General features: G+C 45.3%; 2 protein-coding genes across 4 annotated transcripts in view; one reads left to right on the top strand and one right to left on the bottom strand.

Moving 5' to 3' along the window:
* Window positions 1-1746, bottom strand: part of LOC120368685 (inter-alpha-trypsin inhibitor heavy chain H3-like) — a 43603-nt gene extending 41857 nt beyond the window's left edge. Inside the window, exon 1 of the mRNA XM_039481027.1 lies at window positions 1630-1746. Within this exon, the coding sequence (XP_039336961.1) occupies window positions 1630-1722 (93 nt within the window). The 5' untranslated portion in view covers window positions 1723-1746. The remainder of the gene's footprint in view (window positions 1-1629) is intronic.
* Window positions 1747-3439: 1693 nt separating this feature from the next.
* The window catches only part of NEK4 (NIMA related kinase 4), a 54227-nt gene continuing 34507 nt past the window's right edge, over window positions 3440-23159 (top strand). For all 3 annotated transcript variants that reach the window (XM_039480720.1, XM_039480719.1, XM_039480721.1), the window contains exons 1-6: window positions 3440-3705; window positions 6667-6933; window positions 8285-8482; window positions 11201-11308; window positions 12352-12506; window positions 21956-22097. In XM_039480720.1, coding sequence (XP_039336654.1) covers window positions 3613-3705; window positions 6667-6933; window positions 8285-8482; window positions 11201-11308; window positions 12352-12506; window positions 21956-22097 — 963 coding nt within the window. In that variant the 5' untranslated portion in view covers window positions 3440-3612. The remainder of the gene's footprint in view (window positions 3706-6666; window positions 6934-8284; window positions 8483-11200; window positions 11309-12351; window positions 12507-21955; window positions 22098-23159) is intronic.

Genomic DNA, 23159 nt, shown 5'->3' with positions numbered 1-23159 from the left:
AATAGGGTGGGAAGGAACTTCTATGCCACACCGGGATTTCCATTATTTCAATGAAATTATGTCATCATAAAAGTGGCATACCACAGTGGACAATCAGCTCTTGTCTTTACAGGATTCTGCATATACCTTACCAGGAATATAGCATAGAGCTGTGGGCATCTTAAACTCAGAAAGGTTTCAGCATCAGAGGAAATACAGAGAACAGTAACAATTATTAAGTGTCATGGGCGAATCTAATTTATGAAGAGAGCAGGAAAGAGGTACAACCTTATAATTGTGTTACATAATGACTAAATAATGGAACTTTTATATAGTGTTGTTGTAGCTGGGTTAGTTTCCCAGACCTGAAGAAGAGCACTGTGTTAGTTCGAAAGCTTGTCTCTCTCACCAACAGAAGTTGGTCCAGTAAAAAAAATATTACCTCCCTCACCGTCTCTCTAAATAATAATACATATCATTTCAAGAGCGTTTTCAGTCATACATCTCAAAGTACTTTGAAAAGGTGGATACACATTATAGACAAGGAAACTAAGGCACAGAATGGTTAAGAGACTTGCTAAAGTATATACAACTGTCAATGGAAATGAAGTGGTCTAACTCTCTGCCCTACCCCCTGAGACAACAGTGCAACCAAATGGAGCTTACCATAACCATCTACAAGTCTTTGAAACATGGAAACACAGAGAAGGAAGAAAAATTGTTTGTTGTTATTAGGCATATTGACACAAAATGGAGCAAAAAGAATATTTAGACTGAATATCATGAAGCATTTTCTTACACTGAGATCTAGTCAAGTATAAAAAAGTGACCCGTAGAGATGTGGTGGAAGGTCTGCCATATTATCATAAAATACACTGAAGGGTACAATCCTGTCCTGGCACCCAGGTAATGGACATGATCACCAGAAAGATATTTTGTGTCTCTGATACCTAATATTCTTTGTGGGTTTTTGCCCCCAATATTTTGTTTTATTTTTCAGGTGCAATAATCAGGTGCTACAGTTATTATTCTACCTCTGTAAAAACATTTACTTTTATATTTGGGTGAGGGATGGAAGGACAGAAGAACAGAGGAAGGTTATTATGAATAAGAGAAGTGATAGTCATTTAAAAACAGAAATACAGAACTTTCTACAATAGATGACTCAGGAGCATTGTGCAGCCCTACAGATGATCAACTGCCTCAATTACCTCATAAATTCAGCAGATAGGGAAGTGTCCATTTTCATGTTAAATTCAGCAGCAGAGCGAGTTCTCTCAGCTTAACCTATCTGGTTTATTCAGAAGTATGCAAGGACCCTATCTGCCTGGCATAACCACTACATCCAGCAGAACAGCAGGGACACCTGATTCCACTGGAAGCACAGGAGGTGCATGCCTGCCCAGTTTGCTTGAGGTCTGATCCTGTGTCCCTAGAAGTCCATGGCAAAGGTCCTAGTTGGGTGACCAGATAGCAAGTGTGAAAAACTGGGACAGGGATGGGGGGCAATAGGGTCCTATGTAAGACAAAGCCCCTAATATCAAGACCGTCCCGATAAAACTGGGACACCTGGCCACCCTAGGTCCTAGTGCATTTAGTGGTGCATGAATCATGGAAGCAGTAGCTACCTGGTGGATTTTAGTTACTTACCTTGATGTTCCTGAAAGGTGTTATAAAAAAGTCTGATGTTTCAAGCACAGGAATCAATGCCAATAAAATGTAAAACAACAGATGGTTTTCCATCTTGGAAAAATGAGCAATTCTACTTTGAGGGTTACCTGCTAATAAATAATTCCCTGTTTACAGTCTGTTAATAAACAACCAAATGTGAAAACAGGGGTTAAACATTAGGCAAATGGGGAAAAAGCAAATAGTGAACTTTTGAAGTTGTAACAAAGTTTGTAGAAAATGATTTGCAAAATCTCTCTGCCAAAATAACATTTTAATTACGGTTAAGAGTGAAAATATATTCTCTCTTCCAAATTAACATTTTGCATTATACCTGAGTCACAAAATCAAATCTCCATTATGGTTCTATAATTAGCCTTACATTTGTGCATCCAACCCATCTTCCACATTTTCCTGCCCACTTTCCACATACACGGCCAAACCCCAATGCAGTAACTATACTCAGATGTACAGACACTCATTTCTTAACCTGTTTGTATTATATATACAAACATTAGCTTTAATAAAAAAATATAAGTACATACTCCTCCATGGCTTTGAAAACTGTCTTCCATACTCCTGCCCTTCTGCTGTTTACTCTCTCATGAGCTGGAAACACCTATAGCCTTATCCAATGCCAGAAGTGGCAGGTTGGTAGATCAGGAATTATTTAGTTAAATATAATTTGACGTAAATCAGGCAAATAAATGTGTCAAGAAGGGGAATAAGGAGCATTCTCCAGCATAAGTGATGAGTGGTTAGAGATATATGGACCTGAGATAAAGCTAATGTAACTAAGAATCTAACTTTTTAACATTTTAGATCCTAATCCTAAAAATACTTAAGCACATACCTGTGTGTGTGTGAATAGTCAGGTTTATGCTTAACCATTTCCATGATAAGGATGTAAATTTTCTACTATAACATCGTGTTTAGTTTAGGTATTTTGTAAGAGGAAAAAAAATCTCAACTTTAAATATCTATCCAAAGCCTCAAGCCTTTCAGTGCTGCAGCTGTGAAAGGGGCACTGAACAGAAACAAGGTTTTGGTTCTGGAGGGTTGTTTTTTGTCTTATGATGAAAGAACTTTGGCCTCGAGAAAGGGGAGTAGCTATGGTGGAAATCGTAGGTTTTCAATTTCCCACCTTAGGCAGATCTAGTTGGTACCTGACATACATCTCCTAGGTAGGCTGCACCTGCTGAGATTGAGATGGAATGCTGGAGGTGGGACCTGTCCCCTACATGGACTGCACTACTGTGAGCCGGAAGTGGACCACTGCATGCTGGAACCTGTCCCCTAGGTGGACTGCACTGCTGTGTGCTTGAGGCAGAGCATTGCATGGTTGGACCTGTCTCCTAAATGGACTGCATCAGTGTAGGCCTGAGGTGCAGTGGTGCATGCCGAGACCGGTCTTCTAGGTGGGCCGCATGCTGCTTGGCTTGCGGTGGAGGGGTGCATGCTGGGCCTGCTGTCTCTGGGTAACTCAGCTGCCCTCAGAGGGTATGTAGGGAGGCACATGCTGCTCTCCTCTTCATTTGTGCCACTGGGGTGAAGAATTTTGGCTCCAGGCCAGAAGACAATCAGAGCAGCCCCTTATTTGGGCAGGAGACTTGTGGTATGAGCTACATCAGCAGGCCCACTCTAGCGAGACTCGAGGCTAGCACCAATACTGGGGACATTAATTTTCAAATTCCAAAATGGCCGCCGGGAAGGACGCCCACATCTGTAATGGCTGCTTAGGTGACTGAGGGAGGTTGCCCACATCCAAGATGGCCATAGCAGTGACGCGGGAGCTGTACCATAGAGAGGAAGGCGGGCTTGTGTTTACGTGCGGTGCTTCCTATGGGAGAGGGAGGCTCCTGTGGATCTCTATGGCAGCGGCAGTAACGTTCGCAAGGTGCCCGGGCAGCTGAGCCCTAGCGGCTCCGGCTCCCGAGCGCTGAGGGGCCGCCGGAGGTTGGGAGGATGCCCCTGGCCGCCTACTTCTTCCTGCGGGCCGTGGGCAAGGGCAGCTACGGGGAGGTGAGCCTGGTGCGGCACCGGCAGGACAACAGACAGGTAACCGGGGAGCTGGCCGCGGGCGGGCTCCGACCTCCCCCTTCAGACCCGGGGCCTGCGGCGGGTCCGACCCCCGTCTCAGTCCCGGAGCCTGGGAAGAGGAGTGGGGGAGCTGCGGGAGCGGAGTCTGTCTCTCTCCCTGTCCTGTGGGGCGATCTGGGGAAGCGATGTCCCGATTTTAACCCCTCCCACCCCGGACCTTTAGAGAATGGTGGGGGGAGGAGGAGTGCCAGGATGCAGGGGAGTCTGGTTTTCCCCTTCCCATCCCCCTGCACGCTAAGGGGAGTGGTTGGTTTGTGTTCTTGTCCGGTTCCTTCATCCCAAGACCATCCTTTCTCCTCTTGCTCCAGCTCTGCCTCCAGTGTGGACCAATTCCTGATTCTGTGATTCCATTTATCCTGCTGTGCATTGCAAGGGGGCATTCCTTCCTGGCCCTTGCGAGAATTTATGCTCTGAAGCATAGAGATTTTATTATCCTTATCTCAGAACCTGTTACAAAAAGGTTTCAGAGTAGCAGCTGTGTTAGTCTGTATCCGCAAAAAGAACAGGAGTACTTGTGGCACCTTAAAGACTAACAAATTTATTTTAGCATGAGCTTTCGTGAGCTACAGCTCACTTCTTCGGATGCATAGAATGGAACACACAGACAGGAGATATTTATACATACAGAGAACATGAAAAGGTGGAAGTATGCATACCAACTGGAAGAGTCCAATCAATTGAGATGAGCTATCATCAGCAGGAGAAAAAAACAACTTTGAAGTGATAATTGAGATACCCATAGAAGGTGTGAGGAGAACATAACATAGGGAAATAGATTCAATTAGGCTATGGCTACACTTAAACTTCAAAGCGCTGCCGCGGCAGCGCTGGCCGCGGCAGCGCTTTGAAGCGCTAAGTGTAGTCAAAGCGCCAGCGCTGGGAGAAAACTCTCCCAGCGCTGTCCGTACTCCAGCTCCCTGTGGGGAATAACGGACAGCGCTGGGAGCGCGGCTCCCAGCGCTGGGGCTTTGATTACACTGGCGCTTTGTAGCGCCGCAATTTGCAGCGCTGCAGAGGGTGTGTTTTCACACCCTGCTGCAGCGCTGCAAATTTGTAAGTGTAGCCAAGCCCCTAGTGTAATGACCCAAAGAAAGGGAACCAGATGACACCACCACCTCCAGCAGCTTCAGCTAAATCCTGAACCTAACATGGGACATGAACCTTAGATTCCTCCCTCATGTTGTTTTCCTTCCCCACTTTATTTCTTCTGGTTTTTTCCAAGCCTGCTAAGACACCATGCACAATGCTGTCAGAGTCACACCAGCATTGTGCATGGTGTCTTAGCAGGCTTGGAAAAAACCAGAACCTGTTGGTATGCATACTTCCACCTTTTCATGTTCTCTGTATGTATAAATATCTCCTGTCTGTGTGTTCCATGTTAGGTTCAGGATTTAGCTGAAGCTGCTGGAGGTGGTGGTGTCATCTGGTTCCCTTTCTTTGGTCTTTGCTGTCCTGATCCTGAAAGACATCCCAATGGTCTCATGGTTGGTCCCTGGAGACTATGGAGATGGCAGCAATGTGCGTAAAGCTTGCTTCTTCCATTCCATACACCCCACTGCTCCTCTTTAGTGACACCTGGATAAATAATGTCCAAGAAGGGGTAGCATCCTCATCCTATTAAAAATTAACTAATCAGAATACATTGCGGTTACTTCTACTACAAACATTTCCCTTCACTTGTAGAATCTTTCAGTTCATTGTCATGCCAACCATTGACTTTAGCAGGAGCCTTGAGCCCTTATCACAGTTCTTTTTAATGTAAACAGTGCAGTTTGTACCATAGTTTGCTTATGAAAGTAAGGAAAATTTAAAGGCAATTTTATGTAACAGGCTGATTCGGACTTCTGATCTCTTGGACAACTTAGCATGTAGTGTTGTGCAAAGGCCACAATTCTATGTGAAAAGAAGTATTATGACCTCTTTATTTGTTTTAATTGCATCTACTTTTAATTTCTTCAGTGTGTCTTGTATTATAGGAAAGAACAAAAGGGAAGATCTGATCAGTGTTTACACTCCTTCAAAATTTTCAATACCTTATTTACTACTGTGACGAAGTGGGAATGTTCTTAATGTTTTCTCTGAATACTGTGTGGGTGCCTCAGTTTCCCCTATGCGTTCCTCGAGTGTCATGGGGTGTGTGATTGTTGCAGAACCCTAGGGGGACAGTGTGATCCTGTCTGCACAGAGAATGGCCGACACCCTGTCTTCTGGCAACTAATGGCCTGAGCCCCTCCCCTGCAAAGTTGCCAACTAAAAGTGTTGAAGAACAAAGAGATCAGGTGACCTCCTGGCCCAGGAAAGAGACAAAGGGAGAGGAGGGGCTGAAGAGTTTGTTTGGATTTGGCTGAGAAAATGAAGGGAAGGCCAGACAGACCACCTGGCCTTCCCTGGCCCCCCAAGATGGACCTGACTGAGGGGGTCTTGTGGTCTGTACCTGCAAGACCTGTCTTGAACTGTGTTCCTGTCGTCTAAATAAACTTTCTGTTTTACTGGCTGGCTGAGGGTCATGGTGAATCGCAGGAAGCCGGGGATGCAGGGCCTTGTCTCCTCCATACTCTGTGATAACTACCCCTCTAATTTGCAAATGGCTTAATAACTATTGCAGATGAGCACTAGGATAAACATTAGGGATGGTCAAGAAGGCAAATTGCAAGGATAATACCAGTTAAATGCCTACCTGAAGAGAATACAAATGGTGGCATTTAGATTTAAAATTATAATATATGTAAAGTTTTAAATTACAGGTTTGTGCATTTGTGAGGGGAAGACATATTTGTTCCATTCTTACAACATAATGGACACTGTTAAATGTAACTCTGTATTTTAAAACATTGTTTTATAGATTTTTAGAATTTGCCACTGTGTTTTAATAATAGCTTGGATGTTTTCATTATAAATCTTTTTTTTTCCCCTCTGCAGTATGTCATCAAAAAGCTAAACCTTAAACATGCATCCAGCCGAGAGAGGAAGGCAGCAGAACAAGAAGCCCAGTTGCTGTCTCAGCTGAAACACCCCAACATAGTCACCTATAGGGAGTCCTGGGAGGGGGAAGATGGCCTGTTGTATATTGTCATGGGCTTCTGTGAAGGAGGGGACCTGTATCATAAACTTAAAGAGCAGAAAGGCAAACCTCTGCCAGAGAATCAGGTGGTGGAATGGTTTGTCCAGATTGCCATGGCATTGCAGGTATTAATATACTGTAACATATAACTTCTTAGTTTTAAAAGAAATAGGTCTGTTTTTGCTTGCTTTCCATTTAAAAAAAAACCCTTAATTTTAGTTTTGATGTGTTAACTTTGCTTACAGATTATCAATGTCAACCTAAGGTAGCCATGTAGAAAACGAGTTGCTGTTGTATACTTCACCTCCATCATTTCAGTATTGTAGACAATGTGACACGATGGCTGGCAGTGAATTGTAATATAAGCAAGTTTTGTTCTCGTTAAGGGGCTGTTTCTGTTATTCGTAACCCTCTGTTTCCAGGGGTTTGCAACTCCAATTATACAAATTTTCTCAGTGCTGAAATTTATTGATAACATCTTAAAAACTAATTTTAACCAAGAAGTGTTTGCACAAAAAACCTTATTATTTTGCTCCTGTAATTAAGTTACGTTTTAAATGAAAATTTCCAGACCATTAGCTCAGAAGTTCTACTAGAAGCTGCTTCAGTCTGTTAAATTTTAAAAATGTAAAGGCAATCAAATCACAAAAAATTAATTACAGTAATAAAGATTTTTTTTAAAAAAGACAATAGGAAAATAGGATGTTGGACTGAAAATTCTATTTTTAACTTGCCAGTGGAACTTGTCATCGGGATGTTGTGAAAGCAAAAACTATAACTGGATTCAAAAAAGAGTTAGATAAGTTCGTGGAGGATAGGTCCACCAATGGCTATTAGCCAAGATGGTCAGGAATGCAGTCCCATGCTCTGGATATCCCTAAGCCTCTGACTGCCAGATGCTGGGGCCGAGTGACGGGAGGTGGAACACTTGATGGTTGCCCTCTTCTTGTCATTCCCTTTTGAAGCATCTGGCATTGCCTACCATTGGAAGACTGGATAATGGGCTAGATGGACCCAGTATGGCCATTCCTACATTTGTTTGTTGTGGCTAGGAATGCAGATGTCCACAATAGCATCTGATCTTGTTCATCATAGGCCTAATCCTGCAGTTCTTACTCAGGCAAAATTCCCACTGACTTCATACAGTCCTTAATTCAGACAAAATTCCATACTAGGACTGCAGGATTGGGTCTGAAATCAATTGCAATAAGACACAGTGAAGAGTGAGTTAAGGACTGAGCTTCAGCCTTAATTTTGCACGTTTTGCTTCTGTATAGGCACATTAAACTAAAGAAATAACGAAGTTGTATATATACATATGTTAACATCATACTAATCTGTTCATGTTATCTGTAATTCATCTCTTGTATAGTGAAGTCTAGTTTTGTTGCATTTGTACTTTTTCCTTTATGACTCTGGTCAGAGGAAAGGAAGGAATTAACTGTTTTAACTTGCTTGAAACACTTTATTTTTCAGTATTTACATGAAAAACACATTCTACACAGAGATCTCAAAACTCAAAATGTTTTCCTGACCAGGACAAATATAATCAAAGTGGGAGATCTGGGAATAGCTAGAGTGTTAGAAAATCAGTATGATATGGCCAGTACTCTCATTGGCACACCTTATTATATGAGTCCTGAACTGTTCTCCAACAAACCTTACAACTACAAGGTAAAGTATATTGATGCAAATATTGGCCCTAATTGTGTTAGTTGACCTAAGGGAGCCTTAAGCTCTGAGAAGTTTATAAATTATCTAGAAGATAATTCGAGTTATTTTGTTGACTCACCTATTAACCATAGAGCACTACAATCTTGTGTGTTATGAAAGTAATGCCTCTGTAAAAAGCACTTTTGGGGGACTGCTGATTAACTTTTGCTGCCTTTTTTACTATTACCCACAGGGGAAAGCTTTTTGTGATTAATTTTATCTTAAAGGAATTTAGTTTTCTTTAGTGTATGTGAATTGTCAACTTGTGTTAATTTGTTAGGACCAGGTTTTGTCAATTGACTTTATCAGTGTAAGTTAGAATTCCGGTACAAAAAACCTCCTTTGTTTAAATGTATGTTAGGACACTGGCATATGAAGCCTAAGATAATTGTGAAAGGCTTTATCTTTAAAATTGCTATTATGTATGTAATAAGAAAACAAACCAAAAAAACCTATTAAGCATTTACAAGTATGGAGATGAACATGTAAGGGAAGGTAGCTCAATATTCAAATATACTCACAGCTTATACCATAGGCGCCAACTCTGTGGGTGCTCTGGGGCTGGAGCACCCACAGGGAAAAGTACCCACCGGCAGCCAAGCTCCCTGCACCCACGCCTCACCGCCTCTTCCGCCTCCTCCCAGCATGCCACGTCTCCGCTCCTCCCTCCCTCCCAGTGCCAAACAGCTGTAGCAAGCTCTGGGAGGGAGGGGGAAGGAGTGGAACGTGTTGTGCTCAGGGGAAGAGATGGGGCAGGGGCAGGGATTTGGGGAAGGAGTCAAATAGGGGCAGGGAGGGGGCGGAGTTGGGGCAGGGACTTTGGGGAAGGGGTTGGCATGGGGGCGGGGCAGGGGTGGAGTAGGGGCGGGGCCGGGGGCAGAGTGGGGTTGGGCACCCACCAGCGCTAGAAGAAATCGGCGCCTATGGCTTATACGATCTTTTAAATGTACATGTGAAATATTGCAGGGCCGTCCTTAGGCATACGCAGCTGTGTAGGGCACCATGAAATTTGGGGCACCAAATTGCCCCAAATTTCATGGTGCCCTAGGCAGCTGTGTGCTGCATATGCGGCAGCCCCAGCGACCAGCCTTATCCCTCAGACGGCCACCCCTACAAGGGGCAGGGCCATCCCTGGGAGGTGTGGGGCCCTGGACAACTCCCTCTTACCCTTCCCGCCTGCTCTGCCCCGCCCACCCCCATTCTGCCTCTTCCCCAGCGACACCGCACTCACCAGCAGCGGCGGGAAGCAGAGCAACCCGGCCCTAGCCTGCTCTGCTCCTCCAGCTCTCAGCCGCAGTGCTCCGCTTCCCGTCGCCGGTGAGTGTGGGGGGAAGGATCGCCCCCCACACTCACCGGTGTCAGGAAGCGGAGAGATGTGGCCCCAGCCTGCTCTGCTTCCCTTGCCCCAGACCCAGCCATGTTGCTCGGGTTGGGAAGTGGAATGCCACAGCTGGGAGCTGGCGGAGTAGGACAGGCTGGGGCTAGGCTGCTCCACTTCCCGATGCTGCTGATGAGTGGGGGATCCCTTCCCCCCAAGCCTCCTCCCCTGAGCGACATGGCTGGGACTGGGGCAAGGGAAGCAGAGTGGGCTGCTCCTGGACCCCGCTAATCCCCAAGGCCCCTCTGGGCCTGTGGGGGCCCCCAAAGTGCCCCTCCCACAGCTCCTGCCTCTGGGGGGGGGAGGCCTGGGGTCCCCCACAGCCCCCCCATGGGAGGCTGCATAGGGCACCCAAATGGCTAGGGACAGCCCTTAAATATTACATTGCATTGCTGTAGGGGGGAGGGAAGGAAGGGGGGGCTAATGTCAGAGTATCCCCCTGCTCCTGCACCCCGCTTACCCCATCTTCCATAGAGCAGGGGGGACACACCAGGGTTCAGGATGGAGGGAGCTTGCAGCAGCTGCAGTCTCAGCAAGCTGATATAATTAACAAGGCAGTGTACTTAAAGGGGAAATACCCATATCTCCCTCCATTCCTGCTGCCTTCGAGAGTGAGAGAGTTAACCCTTGAGGGCTCAGCCAATTGCTAGTTCATCATTTAGCAGTAAGGGAAATATCCCACCCTCTGACTCCTCCACCTCAACCAAGCTTCACAATCATCATCACTGTGTACCAGTATTAAATTGTTGGTTTAATATAGTCTTTTGTCTGGTGAAAAACATTTCGCTGGAACCTAACCCCCTCATTTACATTAATTTTTATGGGGAAATTGGATTTGCTTAACATCGTTTCGCTTAAAATCGCATTTTTCAGGAACATAACTACGTTAAGTGAGGAGTTACTGTATATGGGAAGTCTGAAGAAAGAATTAGTTTCAGAACTCCTTGGAGTTAAAGGAACTCACAGAAATGTTAGAGACAAGCCAGTATTTGAAATTAGGATTTTTTTTAATGATCTGTAACTCAGTAACAGACCAACTTTCTTCACACTTTGCAGAAAAATTCTCTTTACCCTTCAGCGTAAATGTGGCCATACTCAGTATAAACCAGTTTTGTTACCTGAGGCCATAACCAAAAGTTTATAGTGGAATTTGGTTGTGATCTTAACTATAGTGGCTGCCAACTCAGCATAACAGTCTGTTCCTAATGGGCTGTTCAGGAGCGTATCATTTACTTATAAAGTAAATTTTCAGTATTGCATCTGAAGTGCTTATGCTGATTTTTCTGGTTTTCTTTTCACAGTCTGATGTTTGGGCTCTGGGCTGTTGTGTTTATGAAATGGCCACGCTGAAACATGCCTTCAACGCTAAAGACATGAACTCTTTAGTTTATCGAATTATTGAAGGAAAGGTAAAAACTGATCTAAAGTTGTTTTTGGTTCAGTGAAAACATTTTGGAAATATGCTGCAGTAAGAAGACCCTTCTGATGTGGATACTCAATCATGCAAAATCTGTATATTCAGACCTGTAGTCCAATCTTGTGTCTGGAACTTGAGATAACTGTTTTCAATCAAAAGTAAGAATTTCAACTCCGATTTGTGGGGTTAGTATAACTTTTTTTTCCACGTGTGATGGGAACACTGCATCATCCTGTCCATTCTAATGTTTGGTGTGAGATGTGGGTACCTACTAATGTTTGGCAGATCCAGAAAGTAGTTTCTTTTTAAGGAATCACTAGCATCTTCTTATATTCACCTTGTGCAGCTAGTAGATTGGAGTAAATAAGTCACTTCAGCACTTTTGAGTATAAAGTTTCCACTATTAACACTATGCAAAGAATCATCTCAGGGGATTTTCTTGTTTGATATATACAGCTGGATTACTTGAGCTCAGTGTTAGTTCCTTACTTGGTTTGGCATGTTATAAAAACACATTTAATTCCTGATCTTCAGCTGTAACAAAAATGTTTTAAATAAACTGAAGATTCTTTGTGACTAAATTTTCATTTGCAAATCTTAGAAAGTACAACTGACCAGCTTTGAATATCTTGCTTTAAAATTTCTGAATCCAGCTTACCAGGGAATTTTCTTATATGCAATCTTCTGTGTATATTGGCAGTATTTTGTGGTTAGCTGATCATTATGAAAAAAATTGTATAGAGTTCTTTCATTAAACTTTACACAAACTTCTGTTCAGAAGGTACTTAAGCACTTGGCTAACTTTAAGTATTGATGGCAGTGAGACTACTGCACTTAAAGTTAAGGATGTGTTTAAGTACCTAGCTGAGTCAGAGCCCTAATGCTCAAATAATGCAGCAATTCCTGTAAGCAAATGTGTAAATGCTTTTGTTTGCTGTACATTGATCTCATCATCAAAACAATCAGCTTCCTATTATGAATATTAACAATTGATTCATTCTCCTAATACGATGTATCCTTTCAATACAATTACAGCTGCCACCAATGCCAAAGGATTACAGTCCACAACTGGCGGAAATAATAAGAACTATGCTTAGCAAAAAGCCTGAAGAAAGACCCAATGTGAAAAGCATACTAAGGCAACCATATATCAAGCGCCAAATCTCTCTGTTTTTGGAAGCCACAAAGGCGTAAGATACATTTATTTTATTAATAGTTCTATATAAAATTATTGGTTTGGGTAACAGATTGCTGAGCATAATGTTGTAATCACTGTTTTATAGTTTGTGCCAGATTTCGGAGCAGGATGTTGAAGTTGGTTTTGCTGTGTGTAACTGCAGGGTATGGGGCAGAAAGGATCTCTTGAGATTGTTGAGGGAAGGAATTACTTGAGAACTATAACAGGAGACAAAGAGAAAAGATAGAAATCAGTTACATTAGACCTATGTAGAAGGAAAGTGGATTTAAGTTTGGGATTGCATATTACCTTCAGAAAGTAAATCCTCGTATTGTTCATTTACTTTGGTGAGTGTTTGAAACCAGCCAGACAGAAAAGTCATACCTGATTAAATGTTAGAAGTTGTATTTGGCTGCCCTAATTAGGAACACTTGGTACTTAACTGCAATGAATCAGTGTTTCTTTTTATAGAAAAACTAAACACCTTATTCTTAATGTATCCATTATTTGGGGGAAAAAATGCCATGTTTGGTTCATGTTCACTGCTGATTTTAGTATATTATAACTTGTGAAAGATGGGAGGATAGACTACTCATTAGAGTACGTGATTGGGACACTCCTGGTTTTCTTTGTAGCTCTGGAACTGATGATCCTTAGGCAAGTTGGTTAACCTGTCTGTCTGTCTGTCTGTATTGTCCATCTGTAAAATGGTCATGGTAATATTGACCTACTTAACAGAAAAGTTGTAAGGATTAATTAATATTTTAAAACAATTAGATCCTCAAAAGGTAAGTGCTATAAAGGGCAAAGAATTGTGGGCATAGAGAATTTTAAAGTGATGTGCCTGTAATCCTCAGTTTGATAAAGTTAAAAATCTAAGGTAGCTTGGCTGGAGCAATGGAGGAGACCTGGTTGCTGGAAGAAAGCCTCGTCCACCTCATCCCCCTGGTCTGGTGGTCTGTAGCAGACTCCCACCACGACATTACCCTTGTTGTTCATACTTCTAAATTTAATCCAGAGACTCTCAGGTTTTTCTGCAGTTTCATACTGGAGCTCTGAGCAGTCATACTGCTCTCTTACATATAACGCAACTCCCCCACCTTTTCTGCCCTGCCTATCCTTCCTGAACAGTTTATATCCATCCATGACAGTACTCCAATCATGGGAGTTATCGCACCAAGTCTCTGTTATTCCAATTACATCCTAATTCCTTGACTGTGCTAGGACTTCTAGTTCTCCCTGCTTGTTCCCCAGGCTTCTTGCATTTGCGTATAGGCATGTAAGATAACTCACTGATCGTCCCGGTGTCCCAGTATGTGGCAGGAGCCCTCCCCTCTTGCACTCACCTACTTGTGCTTTCTCCCGATATCCCACTTCCCCACTTACCTCGGGGCTTTGGTCTCCTTCCCCCGGTGAACCTAGTTTAAAGCCCTCCTCACTAGGTTAGCCAGCCTGCTTGCAAAGATGCTCTTCCCTCTCTTCGTGAGGTGGAGCCCGTCTCTGCCTAGCAATCCTTCTTCTTGGAAGACCATCCCATGGTCAAAGAATCCAAACCCTTCTCTCCCACACCATCTGCATAGCCATTTGTTGATTTCCACGATTTGACGGTCTCTACCCTGGCCTTTTCCTGCCTCAGGGAGGATAGATGAGAACACCACTTGCGCCTCAAACTCCTTTATCCTTCTTCCCAGAGCCACGTAGTCTGCAGTGATATGCTCAAGGTCATTCTTGGCAGTATCATTGGTGCCCACGTGGAGAAGCAGGAAGGGGTAGCGATCCGAGGGCTTGATGAGTCTCGGCAGTCTCTCCGTCACATCATGAATCCTAGCTCCTGGCAAGCAGCACACCTCTCGGTTTTCCCGGTCAGGGCGGCAGATAGATGACTCAGTCCCCCTGAGGAGAGAGTCCCCGACCACCACCACCACCCTCCTCCTCCTCCTCCTCTTGAGAGTGGTGGTCGTGGAACCCCCATCCCTAGGACAGCGGTTGGTGGGGGATCTCTGTGAGGGTGATGAAGAGATCCTGGCTGTCGGGGAAACCAGCGTTGTAAGTGCTGTCGCCTGCCTCGTCCTCCACAAACCCTTCCTCATCTTTCCCGTCCGCGAACATCGCCGAGGAACTGGCCGTTGACACTGTCCCATCGTCAGAGTCCACGGTCACTGGTGGGGCAGTGGTGGCAGGCTCCGTAGCGTCCGTTTGCCGCTTTGATTTTTTGGTAGCCTTGTCTGGGGTCCTTGATTTTCACACGGCGCTGCGTTGCATCCCGTCTGTATCCTCTGTCTCTCATGGCTTTGGAGACCTTCCCGTAGGTCTGTGCATTCCGTTTTTTGGAGCGCAGCTCCGAAAGCACAGACTCCTCGCCCCACACACCGATCAGATCCAAGACTTCCCGGTCACTCTATGCTGGGTCCCTCTTTCTATTCAGAGATTACATGAACTCCTCTCCTGGAGAGCTCTGCATTGCTGCCGGTGCTGCTGAGCTCGCCCCGATGTCCAACCACGAAATGAGATTCAAACTGTCCAGACAGGAAAAGGAATTCAGATTTTCCCGGGGCTTTTCCTGTGTGGCTGGTCAGAACATCCAAGCTCGGACTGCCGTCCAGAGCGTCAACAGAGTGGTGCACTGTGGGATAGCTCCCGGAGCTACTAAGTTCGATTTGCATCCACACCTAGCCTAATTCGACATAGCCATGTCGAATTTAGCGCTACTCCCCTCGTCGGGGAGGAGTACAGAATTCGAACTAAAGAGCCCTCTATGTCGAATTAAATGGCTTCCTGGTGTGGACGGGTGCACGGTTAATTCGAATTAACGCTGCTAAATTTGAATTAAAGTCCTAGTGTAGACCAGGCCTAGGACTTTTCAGCTTTGAAAAGAGGAGACTAAGGAGGGATATGATATAGGTATATAAAATCATGAGTGGTGTGGAGAAAGTGAACAAGGAAAGGGTATTTACTTGTTCCCATAATATAAGAACTAGGAGCCACCAAATGAAATTAATGGGCAGCAGGTTTAAAACAAATAAAGGGAAGTTCTTCCCACAGCGCAGTCAACTGGTGGAACTCCTTGCCTGAGGAGGTTGTGAAGGCTAGGACTGTAACAGGGTTTAAAAGAGAACTAGATAAATTCATGGAGGTTAAGTCCATTAATGGCTATTAGCCAGGATGGGTAAGGAATGGTGTCCCTAGCCTCTGTTTGTCAGAGGGTGGAGATGGATGGCAGGAGAGAGATCACTTGATCATTACCTGTTAGGTTCACTCCCTCTGGGGCACCTGGCATTGGCCACTGTCAGCAGACAGGATACCGCGCTGGATGGACCTTTGGTCTGACCCAGTATGGCCATTCTTATGTCATTCCCATCTCATGCCTGTTCAGTGACCCCCTATGTGAAGTGAGTTGGGGAGCATTTTGGCCTACTTGCTAGTGGACAGGTGTCCATATCACAACTGGCACTAACTTGGGCTCCTTGGTGGCAGAGACCAAGGACTGAAAGGGCCATGTAAACTGAACACTCCTCTTATCCAGGAGGGGGTCCAGGAAATAAGATGCTCTTTTTCTTACAACTAGTCCCAAGGTACCGTAGTGCTTCTCCTTCGTCTCTTGTCTTCCCCGCAATACTCTGTCAGGGAGCAGAATGCCCTGGGGTCTCTGCAGCTTGTGGGGGGTGGGACCATTTGTTTCCTGATTCCTGGGGATGGTTCCTGTTGCAGACGTCTGGAGGGATGAATCTGATTGAGCCATCTTCTCCCCTTTACCATTCACTGTCTCTCTCTGTTCCCCTCTAACTGGCATAGCGAGGTGATTGGTTATTAAAGAGATCTAGCCTCTCTATTATCCCAAAAGAGGTTCTACAGATTTCAATAGAAAGATATCAAAATAAAAGATAATTGTTGAGAAAGATTAATATGAGGGATGTCAGGGGGGAAATGTCAGCATGGAGGAACTCTTGTCTAATTTCCCCACCCACACAGAGCACAGTGATATTAGTGCCTTTAACACAGCAGATAAAAGCTTTCATGGCATTATTACAAGCTCCCCTTTAATAAGCAGAGGCATCTGGATAGCACATGTGCCCCATGAGACCCCTCCAGTGATTCCCTGGGGACCCGGTTAATCAGACAGAAATGGCATGGAGCACTGTGTTCTTTCCATGTGGTAGGAGCCAGGCTTAGGGCTCAAGGAACACCAAGGTGCAGTTGCAAGCTCCCAGCTCCAGATGGGGCACTTCAGTGATGCAAGTTCTTCCCTCATTTTACCCTGTCACAGGGTGGCTTGCCCCATGGACTGGAGAGTCTGGGGCTAAGCCAGCCCTGATTACAGGATGAGTCACATCTGGCTTGAATCAGGTGCTCACCCAATAAAAAGAGCAGGAAATGCCACTGAAGGAGGGGGAGTTTAGTTATGCCTTGAGCTACTGCAGGGAGTAAAACGTTGGCTCCTGAGTCAGGGAGAAAACAGGAGAAAGTGCTCCAGGTGGGGAGGTTTAGGAGAGACTCTAAAGCAGCGGTCCCCAACCTTTTTGGCACCAGGGACCGGTTTCGTAGAAAAAAAAATTTCCGCGGACCTGTGGGATGGTTTTGGGACGATTCAAGTGCATTACATTTATTTTTGTACTTTTATTTCTATTATTATTGTAATATATAATGAAATAATTATACAACTGACCATAATGCAGAATTAGTGGGAGCCCTGCCCCCTATCTGGCCCCCACCCACTTCCTGCCCCCCGACTGCCCGTCCCCCTCAGAATCCCCGACCCATCCTGCTCCTTGTCCCCTCACCATCCCCCAGAGACCCCCACCACCCTGGGACCCCACCCCTGCTCCCTGTCCCCGGACTGCCCCCACCCCTATCCCCGCTGAGTCCTGACAGACCCCCCCAGAACACCCACAATCCAACCCCCATTCCCTGCCCCTGACCGCCCCCAACCTCTGCCCCCTCTCTGTGCCCTGACTGTCCCCAGGACTCTCTGCCCCTTAGCCAACCCCCCCGCCCCAGCCTCTTACCCCCGGCTCCCCGCTCACCCGGAGCCTCAGCGCCTCGCCCGACGGCTGCGGCGTGCCTCCGGCGGGGCCTGAGCTCCGTCCCGCTCAGAGCCGCGTGGTGAGGGGGCGGGGCTGGGAGCTCCACGCCGAGCGGAGGCAGCTGAGCTCAGCCCAGAGCTCGCAGCCCCGCCCCCTCACCACGCGGCTCGGAGCGGGGCGGGGCTCAGGGGCCCCGCCAGAGACACGCCGCTTGATGTGCTAGGGGTCGGTTCGCGGCCTGGTTCCTAACAGGCCGCGGACCGGTACCGGCCCGGGGGTTGGGGACCCCTGCTCTAAAGGACACTTTGGGTGATGAGTGTGAGTTTGTGCTTTGTGTTATTTTGGATTAATCACGAGAGACACACTGAACTGCTTGAGGGCTAGCATGTACTGGAGGACTCAACAAATTGGACTCCCAAGAGGGGATTTGCACGAACTGCCTTTTGAATTGAATGAGTTCTTGAAAGGGTCCTGAAGGGGGAGGAATCGGGGCACTGCTGAGGTACTGCTGGCCATGAGAGGGTGCTTGCAAGGGGGGAGGGTGGCTACATGGTATTACAGACCTTATGGGAGACATAATCATCTAAACCCTTGGGGACTTTAGTCATGTCCCCAGGTGCATATGAGCTCCCCACACACGTGCAGCAGGAGAAGTGGTGATCAACAAAGCCTGCAAATCTGTGGATATGGTTGTATTGTTTACCATCTTTGCAAATCAGATATGGCTCCAAGTGTTTGTAGCTGAGCAGGGCTCTAACAGTGAGAGTACTGGTGGGGATCTATCTATCTTATCTAATCTATTTTATCTAATCTATCTATCTAATCTATCTATCTATCGTGGAGTGTGTGTAACATGGACAGACCCCAGTCATCGGTGGCTGGGACTTCCTGGAGCTAAATGCATGAGGCTCTGCTGCATAAGCTAAAAGCCAGATGGCTCTTAGCTAAGGCTGTAAAGTAAATTTATTAATCTCTCTCTAAGTGGTCTCTGCCATTTGATGAGACAGAACACCACACCCGGGAAGTGTGGGGGTTACATGTGGAGTGTAGGTTGGATACAAGTTAATTATTGTGGATTGGTGTAGATCTAAACTTTTATATCTGTGCAGGGCTCTAGTGATCAGGATTTGGAAACCTGTGAGATGATGCTAGTTGGGCCTCTCCCAGGGAGCATACCTAAAGGCCTCAAGGAGCTGAGGGACCATCTGTAAATTCCTGAATACCTGTTTCTGAGAACCCATCGCTCTCACTTCCAAAATTAGACAGAGGTTTCTTGTGATCAAAATTTTCTCACAGCACACAGGATCATGGAATCGGGATTGCATAAGAAACCATGGATTGTCTTGGGGGCATAGGTGGAAAAATTGAGAAGTGAGATGTCTCTTCTAACAGTGCTTCTCAACATCTTTCCATGCAGTACAGGAAAACCACTGTCATTCCTTACTGCTACCTCCATGCCACCATCCTTTGCAACTAGGATTGGGGCAGGAAACCATTCAATAGCATAGCTGTGGGGGGAGCGGCCACTCCCCCACTGAGCACAAGTGGCACCTTGTCAATTCCTGGCACTTTTATACTCACTCTGGGGAGCGATTTTAAAAAAAGTACTGCGGCGCTTTTATTTTACTCATCCAGCAGCACTCCGGGTCTTCGGTGGCAATTCGACGGCGGCACCTTCACTCACTTCAGGTCTTCTGTGGCAGGGCCTTCGGTGCCACCGAACTGACCCAGAGTGAGTGAGGGGCCCACTGCCGAAGACCCGGAGCACCGCTGGGTGAGTAAAAGTGCCTCAGCGGGTGGTGCTTTTTTTTTTTTTTTTATTGCTCCCCCTGTTCCCTCCACCTGGCTATGCCACTGAAACCATTGTTGTTGACCCATCTTATAGTTACAGTTCTGATGATGCCATCTCTCCCTGTTGTCCCTGTGTTTGTGACTGATGTTTTGGAGTGGGTGGGGGATGTATGTACCCTTTTAGGTTCTGCCCTGGTTGTAAAGATGCCTTGAGGGGTTTCTGAGCTGCATAGCTGGGATGGCTCTGAGTAGCTGGATATTTAAGGCTCTCTTTCCTTTGTAAGGTTGGCGTCTCCTCTCTATCAGATTGAAGGGGGTGTGATGGGTTGAATCACAGAAACCCCCATGGGAATTGCCAAGTGATGTGCCAAGACTACTTCTGCCCCTGCTTTCCCTGCCAGTAGGATTTAAGTGGTTCTAAGTAGTAACAGACAGAACAAAATGAATTACCAAGCAAAATAAAACAAAACATGCAAACCTAAGCCTAGTACAGTAATTCAATTGAGTACAGATAAAATCTCACCCTGAGAGGTGTTTCAATAAGTTTATTTCACAGACTGGATGCCTTCCTAGTCTGGGCACAGTCCTTTCCCCTAGTACAGCCCTTGTTCCAGCTCAGGTGGTAGCTAGGGGATTCCTCATGATGGCTGCCTCTTTTCTCTGTTCCACCCATTTATACATCTTTTGCATAAGGTGGGAATCTTTTGTCCCTCTGGGTCCCCTCCCCCTTCTCATTGGATTCTGGGATGCTCCCCCTTACAGGGTCGCAGATCTTGGGCTCCAGCCTGAGCCCAAACATACACAATGCAATTTGACAGCATTGTAGCCCATGCCGCATGATCCCAAGTCAGCTGAGATGGGCCAGGAGTGAGTTTTTAACTGCAGTATAGACATACCCATAGGGTCTGCTCTGAAGGGTCTGTTTACTCCTCTTTCTGGCTGGAGGAAGAGCATCACGGTCACTTAAGAAGAGGGGGAAGTAGCTTTCAGATTGAGACATGTGAGACCCTGTGGAGGCTGGTCTTCATTCAGTGCCAGACAAAGAGAGGGTGGGGGGGTGGGGAAGCTTGGATTATGGGAGAGAGGATCTTGAATAATGAGAGAGACACTCTCCCCAGTCGCTGCGTTTATCCCAGTTCATGTATATCATATTTAAATAAAAACAGGACTGCTTCGCTCCTGCTGACCATTCTAGCATACAGAGACAAGAGTGAGCTCACAAGTTGAGAGGAGATAGTGGCAAAAATTATAAACCATTCTGTGACGTTTGAGAAAATTACAAATCATCTGGTTAATAAACTGTGCAAATTCCAAGTTCTATAATAAATCTGATCAATTCTTGCACCAAATAGAAAAGTGAGATAAAGACAGACAATAAATCTGAAATATGGATAGGAAATATATATTGTGACTTGCGTTTCCTTATCAGTCCTTGTTAAGGCCACTTCATCATATCTGAAATCACCAAAAGACAAGTTCTTTTTGCTTGTTTTTAACTAGATGTTGGACAAAAAAGTTGAATATAAAATTTGTCATCAGATTTGGTTAACCACTTCATTGCTTCCAGTTTTTGAGACATAATGGCAATAAACTTAATTGCCAAATATTTCCCCACATGGATGAGCCTTGTTGTCTTCTGGTTTGTACACTGTGCAGTAACTTACGCCTATGCAAAGTGGATATAAATTACTATCAAATCTATGCAAAGTGCCACTAACATTCTAACTTTGCACAGCTGAAAATGACTATACAGCAGTGGTCACAAATCTGTAGATTGCGATCAGCTGGTCGATCTTGAAGCCTCTGACAGTCTATTGTGATATCTGGCTGCTAAAAGTCTGGCAGCGCAGTGGGACCCCGGCCCCATGCCACTCCCGGAAGTGGCTGGGTGTGTGTGGGGGGGGTGGGGGGGTGTCTCCATGTGCAAGCATCTCCCCTGCAGCTCCCATTTTCCGGGAATGGGGAACTGCGGACAATGGGAGATGCAGGGGCAGTGCTTGCAGGCAGGAGCAGCACACAGGGACCCCTGCCTTCCCCACCCAAGGGCTGCAGGGGAGTGCTGGCCACTTCTGGGAGCGGCACGGGGCAGGCAGGGAACCTGTCTTAGCCCCTCTGCGCTGCCAACCGTGAGCCGACCGAGGTAAGTGCCGTCCTGCGGGAGCCCACATCCTGAGCCCCCTCCCGCACCCTTACCCCAGGCTCAGCCTGGAGTCCCCTTCCACGCTCTGAACCCCTCGGCCCCAGCCCAGAGCCTGCACCACCTCCCGAAATGTGTCCCCAGCCTGGTGAAAGTGAGTGAGGGTGGGGGAGAGCGAGTGACGGAGAGAGGTAGGATGGAGTGAGCGAGGCACCTTGGGGAACTGCCTGAGTAAATCCTGGGTTGCACTTAAATTCAAAGTGATCTTCTGCATAAAAAGATTGGAGATCACTGCTATACAAGATACAAAGTAGAGAAAATCAAGCCCAGTGTTTAGCACTTCAGATAGAAATTCTGTAATCAGTGGAAATTTAAAATATTTTCTATAAAGATGAAAGGGTTCTGTAGCTGGATGGCATCTATTTAATAAGGTGGTAGAAACCACAAACATCTTAAAGTCTTTGTCCTTAGAGTTTTTGTCCTTTTTTTTTGTTGTTGCCATTTTCTTTAAAGAAAAACAGCCAAAAATCATAAGAAAATATCTGATTCTAAGCCCAGAAGTGCTGCTTCTGTGATCTCAGTGAAGACTGGATCTAATAATGGAAACATCACACACAAAAAACATCCCTCTGAGCAAGCCAGGAGATATAGAGCCGTAAGTTACTTTTGTCCACAGGATATGTCTGTTCTTTTTTTATATTTGTGTAAATGTATATATAAAAATATATTTTGAAATGCTTTGTGTTTTCCTAATATATTTATATTCAATAAAACTGTGTAAACTACATATAAAGGAGGAGAGGAGCTGCATTCATCTACAATTGGAGCTAAGAAAATAGCCATAGATCAGTAAAACTAAATGCACTGGTCTTTACTGAAAGATACTCATGAAACGTTATACCTAATCCTTATTCTGTGAAGCTGTCATGTGGATTGTTTTTAACCTTACAGTTGCATTAACTTTTGCATGTGGCACACTCATGTGAATGCTGTGACACTGTGTACCCAACAGAGTATCAGAAGTCACTGGACTAACAGAAATGCTAGCAAATGTTTAATGACAGGCAAATGTTGACAGTGAAAATGTTTGCTGCAGCTTGTGAATGGAAAATCAATTATATGTTTGAGGAAAATTGCTTGTTACCCGAGGTGAATACTTTATAGCAGTGGTTCCCAAACTTTAACAACCTGTGAACCTCTATCACTAAAATGTCGCAAACCCCCTCCTAAAAATGAATATTTCCAGGGATTTTCTCCTTTACCTGAGTATAAATTATAAAAGTAGTGATCTTGGAAATATAAAATTTGTTTTTACGACATGCTTATTAAACACTATTATTTATCATTACAGTATTTTTATTACATTGAGAACAGCAACACTTTTCCAAGATCTCACTTTCGTAGCTTATATCACTTTGAGTAAGCCTGTTATAAGACAAGGCTCCTATGTTTCATCAAGGAATATCAGATGTGAAACAGCTTGAAGGTATTTAAGAAGCCAACTCAAGGAGTTCCTCCTACACAAGCATTTAGGTCTTGAGCAGTCCAGGCAAACAACACACATTACAACAAAGCTTAAACTTGTCCTTCATAATAATGTTAAAAACAATACTAGCTGCCTATTTAATTTTTAATACAGCAAAAAATATCCACCTCCCTTTCCATTTCTTATAAGGAGTCTTGAAATTTAATGTCTTCAGTGTAATAGATGTGCTTG

The sequence above is a fragment of the Mauremys reevesii genome, linkage group 7 (assembly GCF_016161935.1).
Source record: "Mauremys reevesii isolate NIE-2019 linkage group 7, ASM1616193v1, whole genome shotgun sequence".
Taxonomy (NCBI): Eukaryota; Metazoa; Chordata; order Testudines; family Geoemydidae; genus Mauremys; species Mauremys reevesii.
The sequence above is the reverse complement of the archived record's forward strand: the minus strand, read 5'-3'. Positions and strand labels throughout refer to the sequence as shown.